We start from the raw sequence: 26,481 nt of genomic DNA, 5'->3' as shown, positions 1-26,481 counted from the left end.
AACTACGTAATTATTTCAACAGGCCCGCCCGAATACGTTTAATTATTTTACGTGCTTTAAATTTTACAAGACGACACCTCCCTCAGCTCTACCGGAAAATCTGACAATTCCGAGAGAATACAACATTTATAGCAATATACATGCAATTACTAATATTATTGACCGATTCAGTCATGAATGATCGAAAATTTTCGCTATTGGCGCGAGTAGGCTACATATAAACTCTCTGCTTACTCTGAGTAGAATGAATGTGCTCACGAGTACAGGTGAAAACAGCCACCCAACTGTGGGGGCCTCCAGAAGTTTGGCTTATCGCTATGTGGGGGCCCAAGACCAACATTATTGAGGGTGGGCTGAAGAAGTACTTCTTCGGCCCGGATATTACGGATGATCAGCTGCTGTTGTTGTCAGCTCGACTTAGCAGACTCACTACCGTAAAATCACATGGATGCCATTAATTACGATCAAAACCCTCAAAATGCCACTCACTTACAAAAAAACAGTTCAATACGTTACATTTTGGGTTGATTTAAAATTTTGAAAGTCCACTGGTCTGGCAGATATTTTTTGAAATTTTACCGGTCCGCGAAGTGAAAGAGGTTGAGAACCACTGGTGTAGACTGTAGTTGTAGAGTTTAGAACTTGAAACGGTAATTTGAGCTCTGCGATTGAGCGTTTATTGCTCAAAACAGCTGTTTTGTTGTCTGGTAGTAGTTGGGTAGTCTGTTGGCAGAATCTACGGATCTTGGCAACGCGCTTGTAAGATATTTTAGCATGATGAGGCTCAGTTGATAGTCTTTTATTAAAACATTCCAGAACAGACGTCCAATGTGGACTGAACGCGTGAGCGTATTAAGCATTTCGTGTTATACAAAGTTTTCTCTGCCTCGTTCCGTGAATAACGTACTACTAGACAGAAAGCTATTCGTGTTGGTGTTAGTAGCCGTGTTATAGTAGATATTGTATATTGACGAGTTCCATGATATCAGTTGCTTTCATATAAATCCACGCAGTTGGAATGTAGTGATATCAGCAGCTTAGGAAATAAATAGCAATCATGCTTCACAGGCTGCGCGGCGAATAAGTGGCGAAGTCTGACACTGCTGAATTAATGACTGAATCATATGATGGACTGCTTGGCTGATATAATTTTTAAGATTTATTGATTCGCTATATAGTCGCTTAAATAAAATATTACCAGTCCTTTCTATGATCTTATCGCGTAATCAAATGAACAATGAACATAGACGAGGCCGTAAACATAAGTTTTTGTACAGAGTTCGAATGTAGTTTTTCAAATAGGAGTCACATTTTCGCATTAAACCAGCTCGCTATTCGGCTTTTTCCAAATTAAACATGAATTAGAATAGCCATACAATTTTTTTCTGATTAGAATTATCAAATTCACGAAAACTTGGAAATTTAATCAAATTAGTTCATATCAAATCAGATTTCGGTTTCCTAAGCATGAGCATTGCAAATGTCTGTAGAGCAAGCTTGACTCGTTCCGCACTATACAGTTCTTTCGGGAAAACCAGAAATTAGACTAGAATTAAGAGCATAGCAATATTTCTCAAATTAGGTTAGCGCCATTTCCCTCTAATTAGTCTAATAAACAACTAAAATTATCGTATCCAGTTCTGCATGGATATGAGTATTCGATATTCACTAGTAGGCATCGGGTATTCGATATTCACTAGTGTGTAGTGTGTTCCGATGTGAATGTTATTTGCATCGAGGTGACCGCGATCAACGCACACCATTTCATGTTTCTGTCATGCATCTGGAGCAATACACAACTTGAAACCAGAAAATCATGTTGACAGCAGAATACGCTTTTAGATTCATTACAAACTTTATGATCATGAACGCCGTCGCGAAAGGTGCTGCGTTGGTGTTAGCCGTTTTCACGATCACGGTCCAGGGCATCGGTTCCCGATATTCGCCTCCACCGCATTCGGAGAAAGCAAAAACGGCCAGGTATTCACTATGACGAATGCGTTTTATAAGCGAATTCGAGTTTGTGTATAGCACTGCTAGTGCTCGCTGCTTTCAGGTACCTGGCGCATAACACGGATTGGGCAGTACTGGGAACTATTTCGTCTCTTGATAACATCAAAGGCCGCCCCTTCACTAATGTCGCATCGTTTTGCGATGGGCCGGTTGGAAATAGCACCGGTATGTATTTTAACTGTAGATGAATCTATGACAGTTTCAAATATATTGCGTATTGTTGGATGAAAAGTCGACCATAACACGAACGTCATACTTGCACAAATTTACGGTCAACTAACCTCTGTTTTTTGAGTACCAGTTCTGGTTGCGGATTTTGAAAAGTGAGTAGTTGTAGTTCTATTGGTGCATTTAAAAATAAATTAGCTGTCGAACACCTAGAAAATACGTGTCGTCGTTTGGCGTCAATCGTGAAACCGGTGTTCTGTTGTGTGGTGTTCTTGCACCAGGGCTGTGGAGTCGGAGTCGGGATAATTTTCGCTTGATGGAGTCGGAGTCGGAGTTTGTGAGAATGACTATGACATCGACTCCGACTCCGACTCCAACTTCTCTATCATGAAAACATTTGGTTTCAAAGAATTTTCAATAGAATTTTTATGTACCATCAATCATTTATTATTATCATTTTTCATTAATTTATTATCAACCATACAGATCAGGTGCGGCCAGCCCGTGGCACGCAGGCCAAATTTGGCACACGAGAAGGTTAGGTGTGGCCTGCAAGGTAATTCTCGAAATTATTTATGACATCAGGTACAATTGCAAGGCCAACCAAAATTTGATTAGCATGACCGCGAAATTTGATGATGACTAAAACAACAGTTCTGACGCATTGACGTATCCAGGGGTCAGCCACATTTATCCCAGATCTTCGTATATGACCATGAAGTAGAATTTTCATAACAGATTTATTTGACTTGAAATTTTTCTCGGTACTTCGCATGATTCATTGCCACTAGATTTCTTGCATTCAGTATTTGAGCCCCCTTCTGAAAATTATAAATACATATTATTCACAAAATTGAGTCTAACTATATTCGCAATTAGGAGATACGGCTTCGCTTGTGCACTCGGAGCGAGATGGTCGACAAAACATTTGCACAAAATGATAGAGGCATGTTCACTGATACCGTCAATTTTGCTATGTCTAAACGTCGAATAATCCTGTCCTTGCCAAATGAGCCCACTCCCAGTGGTATGCAGATGCGACCCCCAATGTATGTTAGCGACATATTTATCGATATAGCTATAGCCTAATTCAGTCGTTATCTTGCAAAAAAATTTCGCGCTCCGCGCGACCAGGGCCTGATTGCGCACTGCACAGTTGCATGACATATTGTTATCCATTTTAGAGCGTATTAATATAAGTCTTGTTTGCCATGTTACCTAATTCGGTTCGCTCCTATCGACGACTTAAAAGCGGTTATCAACATTCCAGTTGCCCGCGCAATGGCTCGTAAATCTCAGGTGTCCCTTTCGCAATAAAAGCTCCCCACCCCCGATGTAGATAAAATTAGACATTACTTGCAAATTACAACTCAGTTGTAGAGGGGGAGAAAATCGGAAGATGCGTTTTCGCGATGCAGTCAAAATTGATGCAATTTTTGGAATTATACCATGATACTGTGACTGAGAAAATGCATCGGCTGGTTTTGTAAAATTGTAAAAATGATGTAAATATGACCAAACGATGCTTTCCACTTGACAAAATTAAAAATATTTGTAGTGTAGCTTAGCTGTTTGGATCGAACAAATGATTAAGAAAGACTGCAGGTCCCAATCCTTGAATACTTGATTAAGTACATGTAGACTAGACTAGGTCTTTGACTACTTAACTAAATTCCATTTATTACCAATGTCTAGTATTAGTAGTAAGAGTGTTTGTGCTTGTAATCAGGATAGTATGCAATGACAAAATTAGTAAGTTCAATCTCTTTATTAGTTGCTGAGTCATACACAAGAGCTACACTTCGAGTTTTTATCTACATTTTTATTATACAGGATTGGATATCTGCCATATTTGAATGATTCATACGTTTCATGATATTAGAGAGTCCATGTTATAAAAACTTGAATAAGGAAGGATATTTAGCAAATCTTTATTTCATGTTAATTGCATAGTGGATAATTCGAGCTGTGCCACAATGAAACAATTTAGCATGCCACAGTTAATCATATGTTTGCATATGTTTAATGGTTGTATGATAGTCATTCAACCGACAATGTGGCATATAATTTTCGAAGTAAATTGGTAATAATGCTGGAGTTGGAGTCGGAGTCGGTACGTTTAAAGACCCAGGAGTCGGAGTCGGAGTCGGTACGTTCAAAGACTCAGGAGTCGGAGTCGGAGTCGGTATATTGAAAATGTGTGGAGTCGGAGCCGGAGTCGGTGGTAAAATTAACCGACTCCACAGCCTGTCTTGCAGCCATTGCTAACTCGGGGCCATCGCTAGTAACAGTGACGTAGCCAGGGGTGGATTTTGGTGGTCGTAACCCCTTCAATCTCTAACTTGTACTGATTTTCGTACGGAAACCGATCCGATTCTGTTAAAATAAGAATTAATAAGTTGCTTCGGTATTGAATCTAGTTAGTTGTGTTCAAGTTAGTTAGTTGCGGATTTCTAGTTCTAATTCCAGTTGCACATTTTGAAAGTCTATCAGTTTGCGCCGATATTCAATGGATTGCTGTATTTTCTTTCAGTGCTCCATGTTACTGTAGTCATGTCATGTTTTTTTTTAAGGGGATTTAATAATTTTGGAGCTATATCGCTAGATGGCGCATGCTTGACTTATTGTTAGGGCTGGGCACAATGATTCGAGTACTCGAATCTGAATCGAGTATTAATTTTAATAATTCGAGTCGAGTAGTAAAAGACGATTTTTTCGAGTACTGAAATTATACGCTCCTCGCACTGAGGAAGCCTTAAAACCGTGATTGGCCGTGTCGCAGCATAATAGACATAGTAGAAAGCTACGAACGTTACTGAAAATAACACATTTCCGAAGTCATGATCGTTCCACAACATTGTCAAGAAGTGCTATGAAGTAGGTATGGTCGAAAAAATCCCGAATTATCATTAATGTGACGGGTTACAGGCATTATGTTCTTCGTTGGTGGCATAAAATGTACATATTTGAACTTTGACATATTACATTATGTTGTGACGTCATAATGAGTGATACTCGAATACTCGACTCGACTCGAAGCATTTTACGTGATTCAGAATCGAATCACTCAGGTACTCGATTTTGCCCAGCCCTACTTATTGTATAGATCACTAACCTACGGATAGATTACGCAACGTCGCAACATCCGCCGTCACGCTTGCTTGCCCGGAGTCAATTACTGATCGGCAATCTGAACGCAACATAATTGCTAATCCCATAACTGACGATCCGCGTGCTTAAATTCAATAAGGTTGATCTTATTTGAAAGCTACTGTCGCACTGATTCCGAAAATATGCATTAAAATCTAATCACGGCAATGGAACTCCCTTGAAATACACTTCAAAGTTTGAAAATCGGCATTGTTCTGAACAATTGCAATGACGCAATGGCCACTGTTATGGTCATTATGATGCGTCGCTGCGATTGTTTAGAACAATGCCGATTTTTAGATACTACTTCAAGATCGCGTATATTTTCTCGGTAAACTTATACGACTTTGCGGCGCTAGCATTTGAAGGGAAGACATCTCTATATCTAGGATCATATACTTCATCGACCGCAACACTATATTCTTCCACTTCATATGTAGTATGACTCAACTGTGTTGTTTTGCAAGGTGTTCCGTACTTTTACGTCATGGGTCAAGACCCCACAGTAAAGGACGTCATTCAAGGATCGCTCGTGTCATTCACGGTGTCAGAAGCGATTACTGACTACTGCAAGGATTCGTCCTACGACCCCGAAGATCCGAGATGCGCGCGACTGACTTTGAGTGGAAAAATGGTTCGTGATTAAATGTTGATACTATAATAATAGTCAGTAACGAAGCACTTCTATTTTTTGTCGTCGATCTACTTAAATGGTGGGCCGATATCCAAATGATATGACTTCTAGGCTAAGGCCTATTTCGTATCTTCATACTATTTATTAGAACAGCTGGCTGATCAGTATAGCCAAGCACTTCTCTTTTTCGGAGTATAATGAAGTAGGTGTTGACTCCCCGCACTAATTACTCGAGTGGCTATGATATTAGACTATTTCTTCTACTTCTACTTCACAGTCTGGTATAGTTACTTACTTGAAAAATCGTCTTCTACTTGCACTTGACTAGAAATGTACTACTCTACTTGCACCTCTACTTGAGCACCAACGCTGACTAACTTCATTACTTTTGCCTGTAAGCTATAAGATATTGATCTATATTCCCAATCTTGCTGTCGCAGAGTATAGTTCTTACCATACTGTCACCGAAATCGCAGATATCCTTTACTTCTGACAGCCGACACCGATATTTCATTCGAAGTGTGATGTCGACTCGATATATGGACGTACCGATGAATATTCATAATTGATCAGGATCTAGTAATGATATACAAAAAGCGAACTGTCTTTTTCAGGTAAACGTTACTGGGAGCGAGAAAGATTTCGCGATCGATTCATTATTTTCGCGTCACCCAGAAATGAAGGAATGGAGCATCGCTCACTCTTTTTATCCCACCAAACTGGTCATTGACGTGGTCTGGCTTCTTGATTATTTCGGAGGCGTTACTTGGATACCGGTCGAGGACTACTTTAAAGTCCAATTGTGAAAAGAATTTTCTTGAAGCTATTGATCTGTCTTTTACAATCATCTTCCTTCTTGCCCCGTGGTGCACTGTAATTGTGACTTATTCATATGAGAACTCATCACTAATAATTGAGAGCAGTGTTGATAGCCCTAGCCGGGAGTAGAGTCATGAGACATATCCGATCCGTGCTGAATGCTTTTTTATTCGCTAATTCAAAAGCATGCAACTGTAATTTATTGTATGTAAATGATTTTTCCTGCCTGAGTTAGATTTGTTGGTGGAGTCTAGTGTACTTATATATTGTACCAGTGCCGGGTAAAATGGGTAAAGTTGGGTCGTATGGTTCGATTACTCGAACCCAAGTCGAGTAATCCCACGATGCCATAAAATCTCATTGGTTGTATCTCAGCATCCGAAACAAGCATTATAGCTGTTGCGTAGAGTTACCTTATTTTGGCAATCTGAAGAAAGGACACTTTTTCAAAATTTTAAAACTTGCAAAACCGGAGGAAAATCCTGAAAAATGGTAAATTTTACCCACTTCGTGGTTGGTTGACTAAAAAAGGTCAACATTCTCGCTCAACGCCCAAATAACAATCTTTCTTTCTCATTATCAGGTGGTTGACTAAAAAAAAGGTCAACTTTCCGGCCCAGCTCCAGAAATAGCCGCCGGAGCGTTACTACAGTGCTGACTTATTGTGTCTCAGTCGAATTTTGTCATATATCTATTAACCAAAATTCTCAAAAAATAGGACAAATCCTCTTAAAATAGGACGTATTGTAACTCTATTGATCCGCTACCGAACTTTTAACTGTATTTACTGTTGCGGTCGCTGAACTGCCTATGCGATCCTAGATGTTGAGCTGTTTCCCCTTCAGCTGCAAACGCCGCAAATACCTATAAGTTTCCCGATGTAAATATACGCGATCTTGAAGTAGAATCAGTATATATAGCTTGACAGAACGAACAAGATAGTAGAAGACCCAACAAGATCGGTATCTACAGTGGGGAACGTCTGTACAGTGGGGAACTGCTGTTTAAATGCTGCTTTTCAATGGATAATTTCATATAAAATAATTAGGACGCCGGAAAATTTCCACACATCAAAAGGAGAATATTATTTGAGAGGTTGGAAACTGCGAAAGTATGGAAAAAGTATCAAATATGCTACGGGCGAAGAATGTTGCTATAGTAGCAACACTACTAGGTGGATTTTCATAAAATGAGCAGCGAAAAAAATGAATTATTTTTATAATTCCTTGATGTTGAAAAAAAAATTTTTTTTCATAAGTTGCGCAAGGTTTTCACTTATCAGCACGCCCGATTCCTGCCAAATATCCAGCTATGCGAAAATTCATTGTTTGCTGGCGTTTACTGGCAATTTCCATAATAGGCCTTGGCAGCTAAAGTGTTAAAGTACTAATAGAAGCATTCAAAACCGACACCACGTTAGTAAGTAAGCTATACCTTGTAGATAAACCTACACTAACAGTCTGGAAAAATAGAAGTACTTTATTACTAAGAATCTATGTCTATCTCCGATTCACAGCGATGGTGAGGTAGTTTCTCAATATCTTACCAGAGCAAGACCAAGGCAACTCAACTACAAGTTGAAGCGCGATCTTTGGGTACTGTGTACCATTGATTGCCAACCGCGGCCCCCAGCTAGCCTTCTTGCGACCCCACAAAAATATTAAGAAATCGATTCATGACATAACATAAAATTTATATTCATAAATTACTCTTGCTTGGCTTGGAGTATGGAGTTTTCAATTAAAATTGCAGGAAGGTTGTGAGTAGAGTGCTAACGTTACGTCACTGCTGTTTCAATGCAATGTGCCCTAACTTTCCGGTTGAACGAGCAGTAGCTATAGATATAGGTATTGATAACTAATCTGCCGATAGATGTACAACACGTGACTCACGGTTGAATACGCCGACATGCGTACTGCTGAGCCGGCTAAAGGCAGCATAATTGGTATGGTAGTCCTATAGCTCGAGACCGAAGCGTCCGAATAATTTGATATGTCCGGTCTTTATTGAAAGCTAGTGCAGCACTGATTCCAAAAATACGAATTGAAATCTCCCCAGGGCAATAAATCTACTCCAAAATAGCCGCCGAAGGTCGATCGTTCTGAACATTTGGAGCGCGGTAACGCAATGACCATAACGATGGCCAATGGAGTCGAGCGATTGTTCTGAGCAATGCCAATTTTCATATTTTGATGACTATTTTGGGTTCGTTTCATTGCCTTGGCCATATTTAAAATTGGTATTTTCGGAATCAGTGCGACACTTGCTTTTGATTAAGACCAGACATATGAGACATATTAAAATTGGACGCTCGGATCGCCAGTTATATGACAACCAATTATGTAGCTTTTACCGGGTTGGGCCTCTCGGCGTTTAAACACTGTGTGATATGCTGTGCAGTGTGCGTCAATCCGTATGTTAGGAATCTATGGCCAAGGCAAAACTCGGCAGCAATTGTCCAGTTCTCCTCAATTTTACTCTATTTAGTGAACTTTTTATTGACCCAACGCAGACAAAAATTCTACAGAGCTGCAAACATTTGGTCAAGTTGGTACGTGCTTTGATGGTTTATAGTAGGGTTACCATATTTTGGAAATATGAAAAGAGAACACTTCTTCAAAATTTTCAGACTTAAAAAACTGGTGGAAGATCCTGAAAAAAATGGTAAATTTTCCCCTGCTTCGTGGTCGGTTGACTACAAAAAAGGTCAACTTTACTGCTCAGCTCCCGAAATACCCGCGGGAGTGTTACTTCAGTGATGATTTACTGTATCTCAGTCGATTCTGCCCTATATTTAACCAAAATTCTCGGAAAAGGACAAAATTTCAAAAAAAGACATTTGGGCGTCCTCCGAGGACACTTTCAAAAAATCAAGAAAGAGGACAAATCCTCTGAAAAGAGAACGTCGGGCAACCCTACTTTATAATTTTTGCTATAGGCCTACTTAATGAGTGTATTCGTGCGGCCCCCATCGTATTCTGAAATTCTAAATTTGGCCCTGACACCGAAAAAGGTTGGGAACCACTGGTGTAGACCAGTGGTTCTCAACCACCGGTGCCGGTCCGCGACGACTTTCCTACCGGTCCGCCATGTATATTACAATTTTAAATCCTAATTTCAAGATGCAATATGTTAGAAGGCTTCTCCATCGACAAAACTAATAAAACATCAAATATCAAACTGATTCAAAACTTCGTGAGGTAACACTGGGGCTGGAAACATGTTATTTTTGACTTGAAAGGACGTGTCATTGGACGACATGCCTGTGACAAGTAGGAGCTGACTCGCTAAACCGCGCAGTTTGCTCGATCATTCGTTTTTTAATCATTCATTTTGTGCATGACCTTAACTGGGGTGCTCCAAACCTCCAATTGGATCGGGGCCGAGCTTCAAAGGGGCACAAAAATATTTCGAAAATGAACATTAATCAGAGTATTTTTTGAAACCTTTCCCTGCATTTTTCAATTTATTTTCGCGCTTTACGCGATTTAGTGTCGCCAAATGTCTGGCTTATTGGGTGCCTGTCTCTAAGAAATACACATGATTTATAGAAATAGGCATTTCAGCATAAGTCATTACCGCGCCAAGACACACCAACACATGATGAAGTTTAGGCTAACATGTGACTCCGAAAGGTGTGCCAAAACATTCGGCAACGGGGAAACCTAGGTCGAAAAGGACTGCGCTTTGTTGACCGAAAACTCCGATCTATATGTCTAATTGTCCATAGACGCCCAAATGGCCGGCGCCGAATCTCGCTGTCCTGACAATCTGTACTCATAGGACAAATGCTATCACGCTGAGACAACTTATTTGCCAGTGAACAAATACCAATTTGCAGTGGCGGCTCGTGACAATATCGGGTGGTGGGGCAAGGGCTACAAGCGACTTTTTATCAAGATGACGTCACAATGGCGTTTTCCAATGTAAACAAGTAACTTGGTGATACGGTAACACGAACTTCCCGACAACAGTGATTTTAACGATGTGCCGCGAGAGGTCTGCCGGTGAGCTGTGACTTGAAGTGTGGTAACTGCGTAAACGGCGTACGAAACAAAGATTCGACACGGTTCATGTTCACACTATACCTGACTAATTATCTGCAGAAATGGAAATGACTATAACTCGAGAGATTGTGTAAGCCTAACTGGAAAGGTCAACGAGTTCGGACACATACGCAATTGTTATCTCATAGATTGGACATGTCATATTGAATCCAAAACATAATTCTGAAGAACTAAGGATAGCAGCCTCGGAAATTTGGTCCCGGTACAGCATAGGAGATTTTGGCCTTGAGTCTGGAGACTGTCACACGACACATACGGCTTACGGTGTATAGTGTCTATATGTCTGCTGCAAAATCGCCTTTGGAAAATATGTTACCGAATAAATACGTGGATGAAAGCCGAAAACTTGGTACACTGTTACATGAAATCATCGAGAAGTAGCCTCATGACCGTTTTCGGTATGGTACACTGTCAAAATTAATACGAACAGACCAACACCGAATTTTGCGTAAAATTTACTGAGGAATAGGCTGATCAAGCAATTAGCTGTTAGCCGCCATCGAAAACGAAACAGCTATCTCGCTTGACAGGGGTTGTAATTGTAAGCAAATGGCCTGAAGGCCACAATTTCACGGTGAAATTGACATTGGAGAATATAAAATAAAAGTAAATATTTGAATGCAAACCGAGGATGTTAGTAAACTGTTTCATGATATCATCATCTCATCACCTATCTCAGTATGGAACACAGTTAGCGTTAACACAGATACACCGGCTTTTACGTGAAATCCGCAGTGCGTTAGGTAGGCTAAGTGTCAGATCAGCGCACATCTCTACCATACTCGACTTTGATAACGAAATTGCTGCCCTAATCATTGAGTGTCAACCTTGAGACTTGGCACAGCGTTCGATACTAAAATCAAGACATACCATGTAAAAGTTCATGACGGATCTAGCTAAGGAGCATCGTTAAAATCAATGGAGACCAATACCGGCTTTGCGTGAAATATGTTTGCGATACATGACCGATCAGCACACACTCGACTTTGGAAACGGAATTACTACCCTAAACTTTGAGTAGAAACCCTGAAACTTAGGACAGTGTTAAATACCACCATCCCGACATGACATACCAAGTTTCAAGAATTATCATGGTGTGAAACACCATCAAAATCGACCTGTACCAGCAACGGTCGACTCAACGCATATCACGGTATCCGAGTTCAGATATAGATACGATTGTTACATCACACCTTAGGGGCGAGCAAGCATATTTGCCCCGGTTGCTCGGCCATTTTACGAATAGGAGAGAGTAAAGCAACGTTTCTTAATTGTGCGCAGCTTTGAGAGAATAGATAGTGAAAGCTTGTTATGAGCGCTACCGGGGCAAGCCCTGGCTAGGCATTCACAAAGCGAAAACACAGAAGAGAATTCGATTTTCGCGGAGACTTCGCTATGTATGGGCATTTGCAAGCGAAAGCACAAGAAGAACGCGGGTTTCGCTGTGATCTCGATATATATTGAGCGCTGTGCGTCTATAAATGGTTAAATTGTTATTGAACAGAATTTTAGGTGGGGCAATGCCCCAGTTGCCCTATAGGACGAGCCGCCACTGCCAATTTGATATCGTATCCGGCTTTTAGTTTAGTACGCTTAGGCGATTTCAATATCTGTTCACTATATAGCGAACAGTAGGTCACGAAATAATGTCATGCAACTACGTAATTATTTCAACAGGCCCGCCCGAATACGTTTAATTATTTTACGTGCTTTAAATTTTACAAGACGACACCTCCCTCAGCTCTACCGGAAAATCTGACAATTCCGAGAGAATACAACATTTATAGCAATATACATGCAATTACTAATATTATTGACCGATTCAGTCATGAATGATCGAAAATTTTCGCTATTGGCGCGAGTAGGCTACATATAAACTCTCTGCTTACTCTGAGTAGAATGAATGTGCTCACGAGTACAGGTGAAAACAGCCACCCAACTGTGGGGGCCTCCAGAAGTTTGGCTTATCGCTATGTGGGGGCCCAAGACCAACATTATTGAGGGTGGGCTGAAGAAGTACTTCTTCGGCCCGGATATTACGGATGATCAGCTGCTGTTGTTGTCAGCTCGACTTAGCAGACTCACTACCGTAAAATCACATGGATGCCATTAATTACGATCAAAACCCTCAAAATGCCACTCACTTACAAAAAAACAGTTCAATACGTTACATTTTGGGTTGATTTAAAATTTTGAAAGTCCACTGGTCTGGCAGATATTTTTTGAAATTTTACCGGTCCGCGAAGTGAAAGAGGTTGAGAACCACTGGTGTAGACTGTAGTTGTAGAGTTTAGAACTTGAAACGGTAATTTGAGCTCTGCGATTGAGCGTTTATTGCTCAAAACAGCTGTTTTGTTGTCTGGTAGTAGTTGGGTAGTCTGTTGGCAGAATCTACGGATCTTGGCAACGCGCTTGTAAGATATTTTAGCATGATGAGGCTCAGTTGATAGTCTTTTATTAAAACATTCCAGAACAGACGTCCAATGTGGACTGAACGCGTGAGCGTATTAAGCATTTCGTGTTATACAAAGTTTTCTCTGCCTCGTTCCGTGAATAACGTACTACTAGACAGAAAGCTATTCGTGTTGGTGTTAGTAGCCGTGTTATAGTAGATATTGTATATTGACGAGTTCCATGATATCAGTTGCTTTCATATAAATCCACGCAGTTGGAATGTAGTGATATCAGCAGCTTAGGAAATAAATAGCAATCATGCTTCACAGGCTGCGCGGCGAATAAGTGGCGAAGTCTGACACTGCTGAATTAATGACTGAATCATATGATGGACTGCTTGGCTGATATAATTTTTAAGATTTATTGATTCGCTATATAGTCGCTTAAATAAAATATTACCAGTCCTTTCTATGATCTTATCGCGTAATCAAATGAACAATGAACATAGACGAGGCCGTAAACATAAGTTTTTGTACAGAGTTCGAATGTAGTTTTTCAAATAGGAGTCACATTTTCGCATTAAACCAGCTCGCTATTCGGCTTTTTCCAAATTAAACATGAATTAGAATAGCCATACAATTTTTTTCTGATTAGAATTATCAAATTCACGAAAACTTGGAAATTTAATCAAATTAGTTCATATCAAATCAGATTTCGGTTTCCTAAGCATGAGCATTGCAAATGTCTGTAGAGCAAGCTTGACTCGTTCCGCACTATACAGTTCTTTCGGGAAAACCAGAAATTAGACTAGAATTAAGAGCATAGCAATATTTCTCAAATTAGGTTAGCGCCATTTCCCTCTAATTAGTCTAATAAACAACTAAAATTATCGTATCCAGTTCTGCATGGATATGAGTATTCGATATTCACTAGTAGGCATCGGGTATTCGATATTCACTAGTGTGTAGTGTGTTCCGATGTGAATGTTATTTGCATCGAGGTGACCGCGATCAACGCACACCATTTCATGTTTCTGTCATGCATCTGGAGCAATACACAACTTGAAACCAGAAAATCATGTTGACAGCAGAATACGCTTTTAGATTCATTACAAACTTTATGATCATGAACGCCGTCGCGAAAGGTGCTGCGTTGGTGTTAGCCGTTTTCACGATCACGGTCCAGGGCATCGGTTCCCGATATTCGCCTCCACCGCATTCGGAGAAAGCAAAAACGGCCAGGTATTCACTATGACGAATGCGTTTTATAAGCGAATTCGAGTTTGTGTATAGCACTGCTAGTGCTCGCTGCTTTCAGGTACCTGGCGCATAACACGGATTGGGCAGTACTGGGAACTATTTCGTCTCTTGATAACATCAAAGGCCGCCCCTTCACTAATGTCGCATCGTTTTGCGATGGGCCGGTTGGAAATAGCACCGGTATGTATTTTAACTGTAGATGAATCTATGACAGTTTCAAATATATTGCGTATTGTTGGATGAAAAGTCGACCATAACACGAACGTCATACTTGCACAAATTTACGGTCAACTAACCTCTGTTTTTTGAGTACCAGTTCTGGTTGCGGATTTTGAAAAGTGAGTAGTTGTAGTTCTATTGGTGCATTTAAAAATAAATTAGCTGTCGAACACCTAGAAAATACGTGTCGTCGTTTGGCGTCAATCGTGAAACCGGTGTTCTGTTGTGTGGTGTTCTTGCACCAGGGCTGTGGAGTCGGAGTCGGGATAATTTTCGCTTGATGGAGTCGGAGTCGGAGTTTGTGAGAATGACTATGACATCGACTCCGACTCCGACTCCAACTTCTCTATCATGAAAACATTTGGTTTCAAAGAATTTTCAATAGAATTTTTATGTACCATCAATCATTTATTATTATCATTTTTCATTAATTTATTATCAACCATACAGATCAGGTGCGGCCAGCCCGTGGCACGCAGGCCAAATTTGGCACACGAGAAGGTTAGGTGTGGCCTGCAAGGTAATTCTCGAAATTATTTATGACATCAGGTACAATTGCAAGGCCAACCAAAATTTGATTAGCATGACCGCGAAATTTGATGATGACTAAAACAACAGTTCTGACGCATTGACGTATCCAGGGGTCAGCCACATTTATCCCAGATCTTCGTATATGACCATGAAGTAGAATTTTCATAACAGATTTATTTGACTTGAAATTTTTCTCGGTACTTCGCATGATTCATTGCCACTAGATTTCTTGCATTCAGTATTTGAGCCCCCTTCTGAAAATTATAAATACATATTATTCACAAAATTGAGTCTAACTATATTCGCAATTAGGAGATACGGCTTCGCTTGTGCACTCGGAGCGAGATGGTCGACAAAACATTTGCACAAAATGATAGAGGCATGTTCACTGATACCGTCAATTTTGCTATGTCTAAACGTCGAATAATCCTGTCCTTGCCAAATGAGCCCACTCCCAGTGGTATGCAGATGCGACCCCCAATGTATGTTAGCGACATATTTATCGATATAGCTATAGCCTAATTCAGTCGTTATCTTGCAAAAAAATTTCGCGCTCCGCGCGACCAGGGCCTGATTGCGCACTGCACAGTTGCATGACATATTGTTATCCATTTTAGAGCGTATTAATATAAGTCTTGTTTGCCATGTTACCTAATTCGGTTCGCTCCTATCGACGACTTAAAAGCGGTTATCAACATTCCAGTTGCCCGCGCAATGGCTCGTAAATCTCAGGTGTCCCTTTCGCAATAAAAGCTCCCCACCCCCGATGTAGATAAAATTAGACATTACTTGCAAATTACAACTCAGTTGTAGAGGGGGAGAAAATCGGAAGATGCGTTTTCGCGATGCAGTCAAAATTGATGCAATTTTTGGAATTATACCATGATACTGTGACTGAGAAAATGCATCGGCTGGTTTTGTAAAATTGTAAAAATGATGTAAATATGACCAAACGATGCTTTCCACTTGACAAAATTAAAAATATTTGTAGTGTAGCTTAGCTGTTTGGATCGAACAAATGATTAAGAAAGACTGCAGGTCCCAATCCTTGAATACTTGATTAAGTACATGTAGACTAGACTAGGTCTTTGACTACTTAACTAAATTCCATTTATTACCAATGTCTAGTATTAGTAGTAAGAGTGTTTGTGCTTGTAATCAGGATAGTATGCAATGACAAAATTAGTAAGTTCAATCTCTTTATTAGTTGCTGAGTCATACACAAGAGCTACACTTCGAGTTTTTATCTACATTTTTATTATACAGGATTGGATATCTGCCATATTTGAATGATTCATACGTTTCATGATATTAGAGAGTCCATGTTATAAAAACTTGAATAAGGAAGGATATTTAGCAAATCTTTATTTCATGTTAATTGCATAGTGGATAATTCGAGCTGTGCCACAATGAAACAATTTAGCATGCCACAGTTAATCATATGTTTGCATATGTTTAATGGTTGTATGATAGTCATTCAACCGACAATGTGGCATATAATTTTCGAAGTAAATTGGTAATAATGCTGGAGTTGGAGTCGGAGTCGGTACGTTTAAAGACCCAGGAGTCGGAGTCGGAGTCGGTACGTTCAAAGACTCAGGAGTCGGAGTCGGAGTCGGTATATTGAAAATGTGTGGAGTCGGAGCCGGAGTCGGTGGTAAAATTAACCGACTCCACAGCCTGTCTTGCAGCCATTGCTAACTCGGGGCCATCGCTAGTAACAGTGACGTAGCCAGGGGTGGATTTTGGTGGTCGTAACCCCTTCAATCTCTAACTTGTACTGATTTTCGTACGGAAACCGATCCGATTCTGTTAAAATAAGAATTAATAAGTTGCTTCGGTATTGAATCTAGTTAGTTGTGTTCAAGTTAGTTAGTTGCGGATTTCTAGTTCTAATTCCAGTTGCACATTTTGAAAGTCTATCAGTTTGCGCCGATATTCAATGGATTGCTGTATTTTCTTTCAGTGCTCCATGTTACTGTAGTCATGTCATGTTTTTTTTTAAGGGGATTTAATAATTTTGGAGCTATATCGCTAGATGGCGCATGCTTGACTTATTGTTAGGGCTGGGCACAATGATTCGAGTACTCGAATCTGAATCGAGTATTAATTTTAATAATTCGAGTCGAGTAGTAAAAGACGATTTTTTCGAGTACTGAAATTATACGCTCCTCGCACTGAGGAAGCCTTAAAACCGTGATTGGCCGTGTCGCAGCATAATAGACATAGTAGAAAGCTACGAACGTTACTGAAAATAACACATTTCCGAAGTCATGATCGTTCCACAACATTGTCAAGAAGTGCTATGAAGTAGGTATGGTCGAAAAAATCCCGAATTATCATTAATGTGACGGGTTACAGGCATTATGTTCTTCGTTGGTGGCATAAAATGTACATATTTGAACTTTGACATATTACATTATGTTGTGACGTCATAATGAGTGATACTCGAATACTCGACTCGACTCGAAGCATTTTACGTGATTCAGAATCGAATCACTCAGGTACTCGATTTTGCCCAGCCCTACTTATTGTATAGATCACTAACCTACGGATAGATTACGCAACGTCGCAACATCCGCCGTCACGCTTGCTTGCCCGGAGTCAATTACTGATCGGCAATCTGAACGCAACATAATTGCTAATCCCATAACTGACGATCCGCGTGCTTAAATTCAATAAGGTTGATCTTATTTGAAAGCTACTGTCGCACTGATTCCGAAAATATGCATTAAAATCTAATCACGGCAATGGAACTCCCTTGAAATACACTTCAAAGTTTGAAAATCGGCATTGTTCTGAACAATTGCAATGACGCAATGGCCACTGTTATGGTCATTATGATGCGTCGCTGCGATTGTTTAGAACAATGCCGATTTTTAGATACTACTTCAAGATCGCGTATATTTTCTCGGTAAACTTATACGACTTTGCGGCGCTAGCATTTGAAGGGAAGACATCTCTATATCTAGGATCATATACTTCATCGACCGCAACACTATATTCTTCCACTTCATATGTAGTATGACTCAACTGTGTTGTTTTGCAAGGTGTTCCGTACTTTTACGTCATGGGTCAAGACCCCACAGTAAAGGACGTCATTCAAGGATCGCTCGTGTCATTCACGGTGTCAGAAGCGATTACTGACTACTGCAAGGATTCGTCCTACGACCCCGAAGATCCGAGATGCGCGCGACTGACTTTGAGTGGAAAAATGGTTCGTGATTAAATGTTGATACTATAATAATAGTCAGTAACGAAGCACTTCTATTTTTTGTCGTCGATCTACTTAAATGGTGGGCCGATATCCAAATGATATGACTTCTAGGCTAAGGCCTATTTCGTATCTTCATACTATTTATTAGAACAGCTGGCTGATCAGTATAGCCAAGCACTTCTCTTTTTCGGAGTATAATGAAGTAGGTGTTGACTCCCCGCACTAATTACTCGAGTGGCTATGATATTAGACTATTTCTTCTACTTCTACTTCACAGTCTGGTATAGTTACTTACTTGAAAAATCGTCTTCTACTTGCACTTGACTAGAAATGTACTACTCTACTTGCACCTCTACTTGAGCACCAACGCTGACTAACTTCATTACTTTTGCCTGTAAGCTATAAGATATTGATCTATATTCCCAATCTTGCTGTCGCAGAGTATAGTTCTTACCATACTGTCACCGAAATCGCAGATATCCTTTACTTCTGACAGCCGACACCGATATTTCATTCGAAGTGTGATGTCGACTCGATATATGGACGTACCGATGAATATTCATAATTGATCAGGATCTAGTAATGATATACAAAAAGCGAACTGTCTTTTTCAGGTAAACGTTACTGGGAGCGAGAAAGATTTCGCGATCGATTCATTATTTTCGCGTCACCCAGAAATGAAGGAATGGAGCATCGCTCACTCTTTTTATCCCACCAAACTGGTCATTGACGTGGTCTGGCTTCTTGATTATTTCGGAGGCGTTACTTGGATACCGGTCGAGGACTACTTTAAAGTCCAATTGTGAAAAGAATTTTCTTGAAGCTATTGATCTGTCTTTTACAATCATCTTCCTTCTTGCCCCGTGGTGCACTGTAATTGTGACTTATTCATATGAGAACTCATCACTAATAATTGAGAGCAGTGTTGATAGCCCTAGCCGGGAGTAGAGTCATGAGACATATCCGATCCGTGCTGAATGCTTTTTTATTCGCTAATTCAAAAGCATGCAACTGTAATTTATTGTATGTAAATGATTTTTCCTGCCTGAGTTAGATTTGTTGGTGGAGTCTAGTGTACTTATATATTGTACCAGTGCCGGGTAAAATGGGTAAAGTTGGGTCGTATGGTTCGATTACTCGAACCCAAGTCGAGTAATCCCACGATGCCATAAAATCTCATTGGTTGTATCTCAGCATCCGAAACAAGCATTATAGCTGTTGCGTAGAGTTACCTTATTTTGGCAATCTGAAGAAAGGACACTTTTTCAAAATTTTAAAACTTGCAAAACCGGAGGAAAATCCTGAAAAATGGTAAATTTTACCCACTTCGTGGTTGGTTGACTAAAAAAGGTCAACATTCTCGCTCAACGCCCAAATAACAATCTTTCTTTCTCATTATCAGGTGGTTGACTAAAAAAAAGGTCAACTTTCCGGCCCAGCTCCAGAAATAGCCGCCGGAGCGTTACTACAGTGCTGACTTATTGTGTCTCAGTCGAATTTTGTCATATATCTATTAACCAAAATTCTCAAAAAATAGGACAAATCCTCTTAAAATAGGACGTATTGTAACTCTATTGATCCGCTACCGAACTTTTAACTGTATTTACTGTTGCGGTCGCTGAACTGCCTATGCGATCCTAGATGTTGAGCTGTTTCCCCTTCAGCTGCAAACGCCGCAAATACCTATAAGTTTCCCGATGTAAATATACGCGATCTTGAAGTAGAATCAGTATATATAGCTTGACAGAACGAACAAGATAGTAGAAGACCCAACAAGATCGGTATCTACAGTGGGGAACGTCTGTACAGTGGGGAACTGCTGTTTAAATGCTGCTTTTCAATGGATAATTTCATATAAAATAATTAGGACGCCGGAAAATTTCCACACATCAAAAGGAGAATATTATTTGAGAGGTTGGAAACTGCGAAAGTATGGAAAAAGTATCAAATATGCTACGGGCGAAGAATGTTGCTATAGTAGCCTATGGAAAATTATAGGTGGGCCTGTGGTATGGAACGATTGAGGCGGGTATGTAATATGGAAATTTCCCATACCATACAATGCTATGCTGACATGTAGGCTATGGTAACTCGGTACAGTATTCCCTATATTTTAGCGAACTAAATTCAATGTGAGCGAAGATCCCTGCTAGATTTTCAATTGGCCGTTACTGGTTGCACAAAGCATAATGACACAAAATCCAATACAATTATAGCTTCTCCGTATCGCCATTCGCAGGGATGTGTATATGTGCTCGTACACTATAGGTATGAGCTAAGCCCGTACCCGATGGCTGTTATGACAACATTGATTTGGTCCCGAATATAGTAGGCCTATAACAATTATTTTATCGTTAATTAGACATCTGATCACCAGGACATGGAATGGGAATTTTCCATATTCCATACCCGCCTCAATCGTTCACCATACTTAACAGTTTTACATACCACAGCATCATTCATCCATATACCATATTCGATATTCTTTCCATACTGTCGAAACTTCCCTAACCGCTCAAGTGATATTCTATACTGATATGTGGAAACCTTCCGGCGTTTTTACTCAAATTCTGGATGAAATTATCCATTTAAACAGTCCTGATGCACCAATGACATCCCCAGTTTCTTTATACCATATCCATATGTCGTCAGCAATGTATGTTGCCTAATCATCGAAGACGGAACGTAAAATATATACTTACGGCATTATTTCGAAATCACAATTAATCTCATGATATGTAAATCTAGTGTGGTACCGCATTGCAGGCAGTAACATCCTCTACAAAATTATATGAACCAAGGGCATTGTGGAATTAGAAGATTCGTTCCGAGCCTCTTTATTCCCCGACCTGAAATCTACATTTCCACCCTTTAAAATTGCTCCCTCCCACAAAATTTGGTAAGACTTTGTTTTGTAAAGACTTTGCTATTGGTAAAAGTTAATACCACCGGAATTGAACAGCACGCAATAAAATTAATGACTTAATGAGCAGTGAACTGGCGAACCGTAAACTCAATGTTGCGACTCCGTAAAATGTACGTGTAAGCGGACAGAAAAAATAGTAAGGGTTTGAAATATTTCCAAATGTAGCGAGGTAGCATCAATTTACATGTGCAAATGCCAAATAATGCATGCGTCAGAAAAACTATCTGCCTTTGTCGAACTCATGCGTATGGTAGATATAAGCCGCCATGAAGCTACATTTTCGCTACACTATGACTCGAAACGAAATATGTCATTTCATCTGTAGCGAGTTTGGCCATGCTATCAAGCGAGTCCGCGATCTCCCGGGAGTACATATGCATAATGCATATGCATATGAACTCTTATTAATAGGATGATTTCAATCGCACCATTTCGCATGCGACTGAAGCGGAAAATCACGTGCCGCTGTCCAGTCGATTCTCGCTACTTGGATGCACTGATATTACGAATTGCTGAATTGCAAATCTGCTAATAGGCCTAGACACGATCGGCATTTCATACAGACGTTTAATAAACGAGGTTTAATAATGTCAAGATTTTTTTTACAAGTGAGTCTATTCTCAAACAGAAAACCCTAAATTTTCCGCCCGCCGGTTAGAAATCATCAGAGGTGGTCAAAGTAGTCAAGAAAGCTTCTCAAGTAGAAGTAGAAGTAGCGACGAACAAATCTACTCAAGTACGAGTAGAAGTACTTCTTCCATAAGCCACCTAAAACTACTTGAAGTAGAAGTAGAATTGATTGACTTTAAATCTACTCAAGTAAGTAAGTAGTTTTGAAAACAATGTTAATTCGTTCGCAGGGACTGTCTAAAGCTGCAAATTGAGCTATTCGGCAGGTGCAGAGAGCTTGATTCGTATTGATGTAGGTATCAATTTGCGACAGAATAAGCATTCTTTCGCATCATGGGATGCAAATTATAGTATTGATATGAAAATGCGATACTAACACTTTGTGTACTATAAGTCCCCGTTTTAGAGAATATCATGGCATGCCGCCCTACCCCATATTATAAGGCCCCACGTTTAGGCAAAGAGCAATACGGAGAAGTTGTATCGGATACGTTTTCAACACCTTGCGCGATTAGTATACGTTAATAACAAATATAGTGGATCATACAATTTATATTTAGTGTCGCTTTATTTTCGGAAAATAGAGGCATTACTACACTTGCTTTTATGCTTCAACATGTATGTTCTGCAGACAATTGAAGGTAATTAGAACTAAAAGTATGATACTTTGAGTATTATACTCGGAATTGAAAGTGAAATTCAAATACCACTTCTAAACAACGGAAAATGCATTTCATGTCTTTTGTCCATAAAGCTTCAAAGGTGATCTGCTAAAACAGGTGTAAATAGGATGGGATAGGTAATTGCTAGATTGCGAAACGGTAGATTCAAACGTTATGGTGGGTCATATTAACTTTGATGAAATATTTGATATGGGCGACAATCCGGTGTGAGCGGAACCATAATCAATCCGGTACTCAAGTTATATTCACTGACACTTTCGTGAAAACATATATGTCACTCTATAACTTCTGTGCGCGAAGCGCAACAAAATGTCAGGGTTTTATTTGACTTTTATGAATATTAAATGTTGGTACACCGTGAAAACAGCCCCGAAATTCATCGGGCTATTTTTCGTATTGGGGATTAAACTACTTCTACTTGACAAACTGAAAATAGCGAAAAGTAAGTAAGTAGATCACAAAGTATTACGAAGTAGAAGTAGGGAAATCGGATCTACTTGAGTAAGTACCAGAAGTAGAGGAACACTACTTGAGTACTTCTAAAAAGTAGAAGTACTTCGTTACTGACCACCTCTGGAAATCATTGCATTAGAATTAGAGGTCGACCGATGTATCGACCTGGCCGATTATCGAGGCCGATATTTGTAACGTTCCCGATCATCGATATCGGTCAATGAAGGCCGATATCGCTGCAGATATTTTATAAATAAAAAAATTCAAAAATATGGGAAATTCAAAGCTCCCTGTTCTCAATGTCAGAAAATCGACGATATATAGGGCGATACGTAACAGATTTGCCCTTGCAGGACGAGTTTAACTGGGTGAGTAGCATGCAAAGAAACTATGTTTCCTGCATTACAATCTACCTCTACTTGACTGATCTGCAATTCTGTATCACGTTTTGCTTTTTGGGTTATCCCAAATTCCAATGAATATGCACAATTAAGCAATAACTTCTTTTTAATTTCAGTTTTCTCGTTTGTTGTTCTGTTTTCTGTGACATGTACAATAGGGTTATGACTAGAAAAAAAAATTCAAAATTTTGTGTGTCCTGTAGTCACAAATGATGAGCTTTTGTGTCCTGATTTCAAAACTCACAAAAGTTAAGACTGTTTGAACAAAAACCTCCCGCACAAAAATTTTCCAGTTTTCACTGTATGGAGAATAGGCTTTCTTTTGTAGATACAGACTATATAATTTATTTATCGACTGATCTGAATTTAACTGACCCAATTCCAATTGCGAAGATTTGAAATAGTATTTTGGTACATTTTGATCACCCAGATTGAACTATTCCTACCTTGTTCTTGTTTACAGTCAATATTAAATAATTATTAAATAATTATTAATTCCGATTTTAGATGTAGACAGTATATATCGTATAATTTCAATTTGTCTGGCACAAATCAAACTGGGTGTTCGAAAAGGCGAAAGTAGAACAACTCTAGGTATTTTCAGCGGTCAAGAAAACCGCTTAGAAGAATATGATGTACAGGAAAATTTGAAAATCTCATATATCATATGTGACACCGTAGCATCTGTTGATACTGGACGTCAGAATGGCGTTGTTTCGAAACTACCAAATGCAATGATGAGCATGGGTTTTCATATCCCTTGCCAACATCATATTATCGATTCTTAAAGCATATATTAGAGTTCTTTGATCCAATGTCTTCAAGAAATCCAACTCTCAGCTACAAATTTGGAGATGATGTGGAAAAACACTACGAAAACTAGGTGCAATCCACCAAGCACGAATTTCAGATGAAAATATTAGAAAACCGAGGATGTAGGGATGATTTTAAGTTTATCTATGGCATGTGCAGAACATGCCGTTCTTTCAATGAAAATAGTATAGATTACCACTAATCAAATGGCCTAAACTTCCATCTCTACGCAATGCGAGAGGGTGCTCAAGGGTTGCGTTGCGTAGGCCTACTTCCACTTCCCCAGATAGAGAATAACTCTGGAGATACTTATTTATCGCAAATGCGTCTCAGGAAGATTGGTATTCTAACCAGATGTCTAAGGATGGAATATACTAGAGCCCGACCGATTATCGGTTCGTCGATAATATCGAGACGATATCACACTTTGAAAGAATTATCGGTATCGGCCATTGGAGTTGAAAAATTAACGGCAATTTTTGTGTGTTGTCACAACATGGCGGAAGGAAGCCAGAAAACTATAATCTTTGATCGCTAGACTGAGAATATTGATAAATTTCATATAGCATACACTTTACAGGTGTCCAGATGCAGCCTTTCTAGTTCATTTCATGTTCAAGTATAACAATGGCTGTAAAGATGTTCTAATAAATGCCCTCTGAAGATTTGAAAATGTGCTTATGTATACATCCAACTTCTTTTGAATATCGGCTGAATGTATTGGGGTTATCGGCTAAGGTGTGAGATATTGGTTTTATCGGTATCGACTCAAAAATCCAATATCGGTCGGGCTCTAGAATATACCAAAGATCATTTGCTGCTATCTTTGCGGTCGAATGTCCTGCAGCGATAAAGTGCCCCAAAACCCCATTTGAAGTCGGATATGTCCGTCGTAGATATCCCTGGCACTAACATAATAACAGAAAGGGAGGTCCAATTGATGAATGAACTTTACAATAAGTGGAAAAGGACATATATTTGAAGATTAAATTTGTAGCAAAGAATATCTTTGAATTTGAAATTTTTTCCATATTTGGGCCAGTGTCGAAAATTTGATGTTAGTTTGTGCGGGACATTTTTTTCGATTTGAACAAAATGATTATGATTTTATTAATTTATACCAAAATGTTCATCAATTCCTGCTACAGGCAAATTTTTTTTTTTTAGTCATAACCCTAATGTACAAGTGCCATCTTGCCTAATATAGAAACTATTTTGGGCGAAATGGTTCTCCAGCTCCTTTCATATCAATATCGGCCTGCAAAAATCAATATCGGTCGATGTTTACTTCACTATACAGTCGTTTTTGGACAGCGGATCAAATGCCGATTTTCCCCTGCCAATCTGAGGGTCACACACTCGCTTCATTAGCTAACACCAGGGTGTCCATTCTTTTATCAGATATAGCCTTACCATGAATTCATGAACTTTAATGTGTTTTGGAGACCGGCATATCGTAACGTCGCTTAGACAAGCTACATATTTTTGAATTACAATGATGATTATGTCAAATACATATTGCGTGATGATCGAAGCGTAGAAAGTTATTTCCGAGTTCATCAAATCAGTTTTGGGATCAAGTCACTGCCTTCGAGTCACGGGTCATTTCGAGTCATTGCACATTTTGACTCGAGTCAAGTCAAGTCAAGTCACTCGATTTTGGAGGTGACTCGAGTCAAGTCAACTCACGAGTCAAGTCACAATTCCAGTCAATTTGCCTGTTCGAAGTGTATGAGGCATGATTACGTCATTGCATTTAGCTAGCTGTCTGAAAAACAGATTGACTGGCCATTGATTCTGAACCGATGAACGAATATAGAGTTAAATATAAACGCGAGAAGGCGCTGTATCGCTCACATGTACGTAGAACTGTTAAACAAAGTAAGTAGGCCTAATTACATAGCCTTAGTTTATAGTTACCAGCCAAAATAGAGAAAACGATTGATAAGATGCAATACATTACCCATTAACATATTGATATGACAGGCTACAATTCGAGCCTGCGACAATGGTTGAGGAGTTAATAAACTATAGGCCTATTCGAATTTACTTTCAATAGAACAAGAGGTTTGGCTACGGTAAGAACAGAGAACAGAAATGGATA

General features: G+C 39.6%; 2 protein-coding genes and 1 long non-coding RNA gene across 3 annotated transcripts in view; all 3 read left to right on the top strand.

Annotated features, from left to right (window-relative positions):
- The window catches only part of LOC145444692 (uncharacterized), a 330,781-nt gene that overhangs the window by 205,726 nt on the left and 98,574 nt on the right, over positions 1-26,481 (top strand). The gene's annotated exons all lie outside the window — the stretch shown is intronic.
- On the top strand, positions 1,802-7,014 carry LOC145444755 (protein CREG1-like). Its single transcript, XM_080322764.1, has 4 exons — positions 1,802-1,980; positions 2,057-2,178; positions 5,799-5,965; positions 6,580-7,014. The coding sequence occupies exons 1-4, from the start codon at positions 1,817-1,819 to the stop codon at positions 6,769-6,771; spliced, it is 645 nt and encodes a 214-aa protein (XP_080178890.1). The 5' UTR covers positions 1,802-1,816; the 3' UTR covers positions 6,772-7,014.
- On the top strand, positions 14,308-19,520 carry LOC145444678 (protein CREG1-like). Its single transcript, XM_080322695.1, has 4 exons — positions 14,308-14,486; positions 14,563-14,684; positions 18,305-18,471; positions 19,086-19,520. The coding sequence occupies exons 1-4, from the start codon at positions 14,323-14,325 to the stop codon at positions 19,275-19,277; spliced, it is 645 nt and encodes a 214-aa protein (XP_080178821.1). The 5' UTR covers positions 14,308-14,322; the 3' UTR covers positions 19,278-19,520.

The sequence above is a fragment of the Botryllus schlosseri genome, chromosome 8 (genome assembly GCF_051294905.1).
Source record: "Botryllus schlosseri isolate E-star chromosome 8, Bs_hap1, whole genome shotgun sequence".
Lineage (NCBI taxonomy): Eukaryota > Metazoa > Chordata > Ascidiacea > Stolidobranchia > Styelidae > Botryllus > Botryllus schlosseri.
The sequence above is the reverse complement of the archived record's forward strand: the minus strand, read 5'-3'. Positions and strand labels throughout refer to the sequence as shown.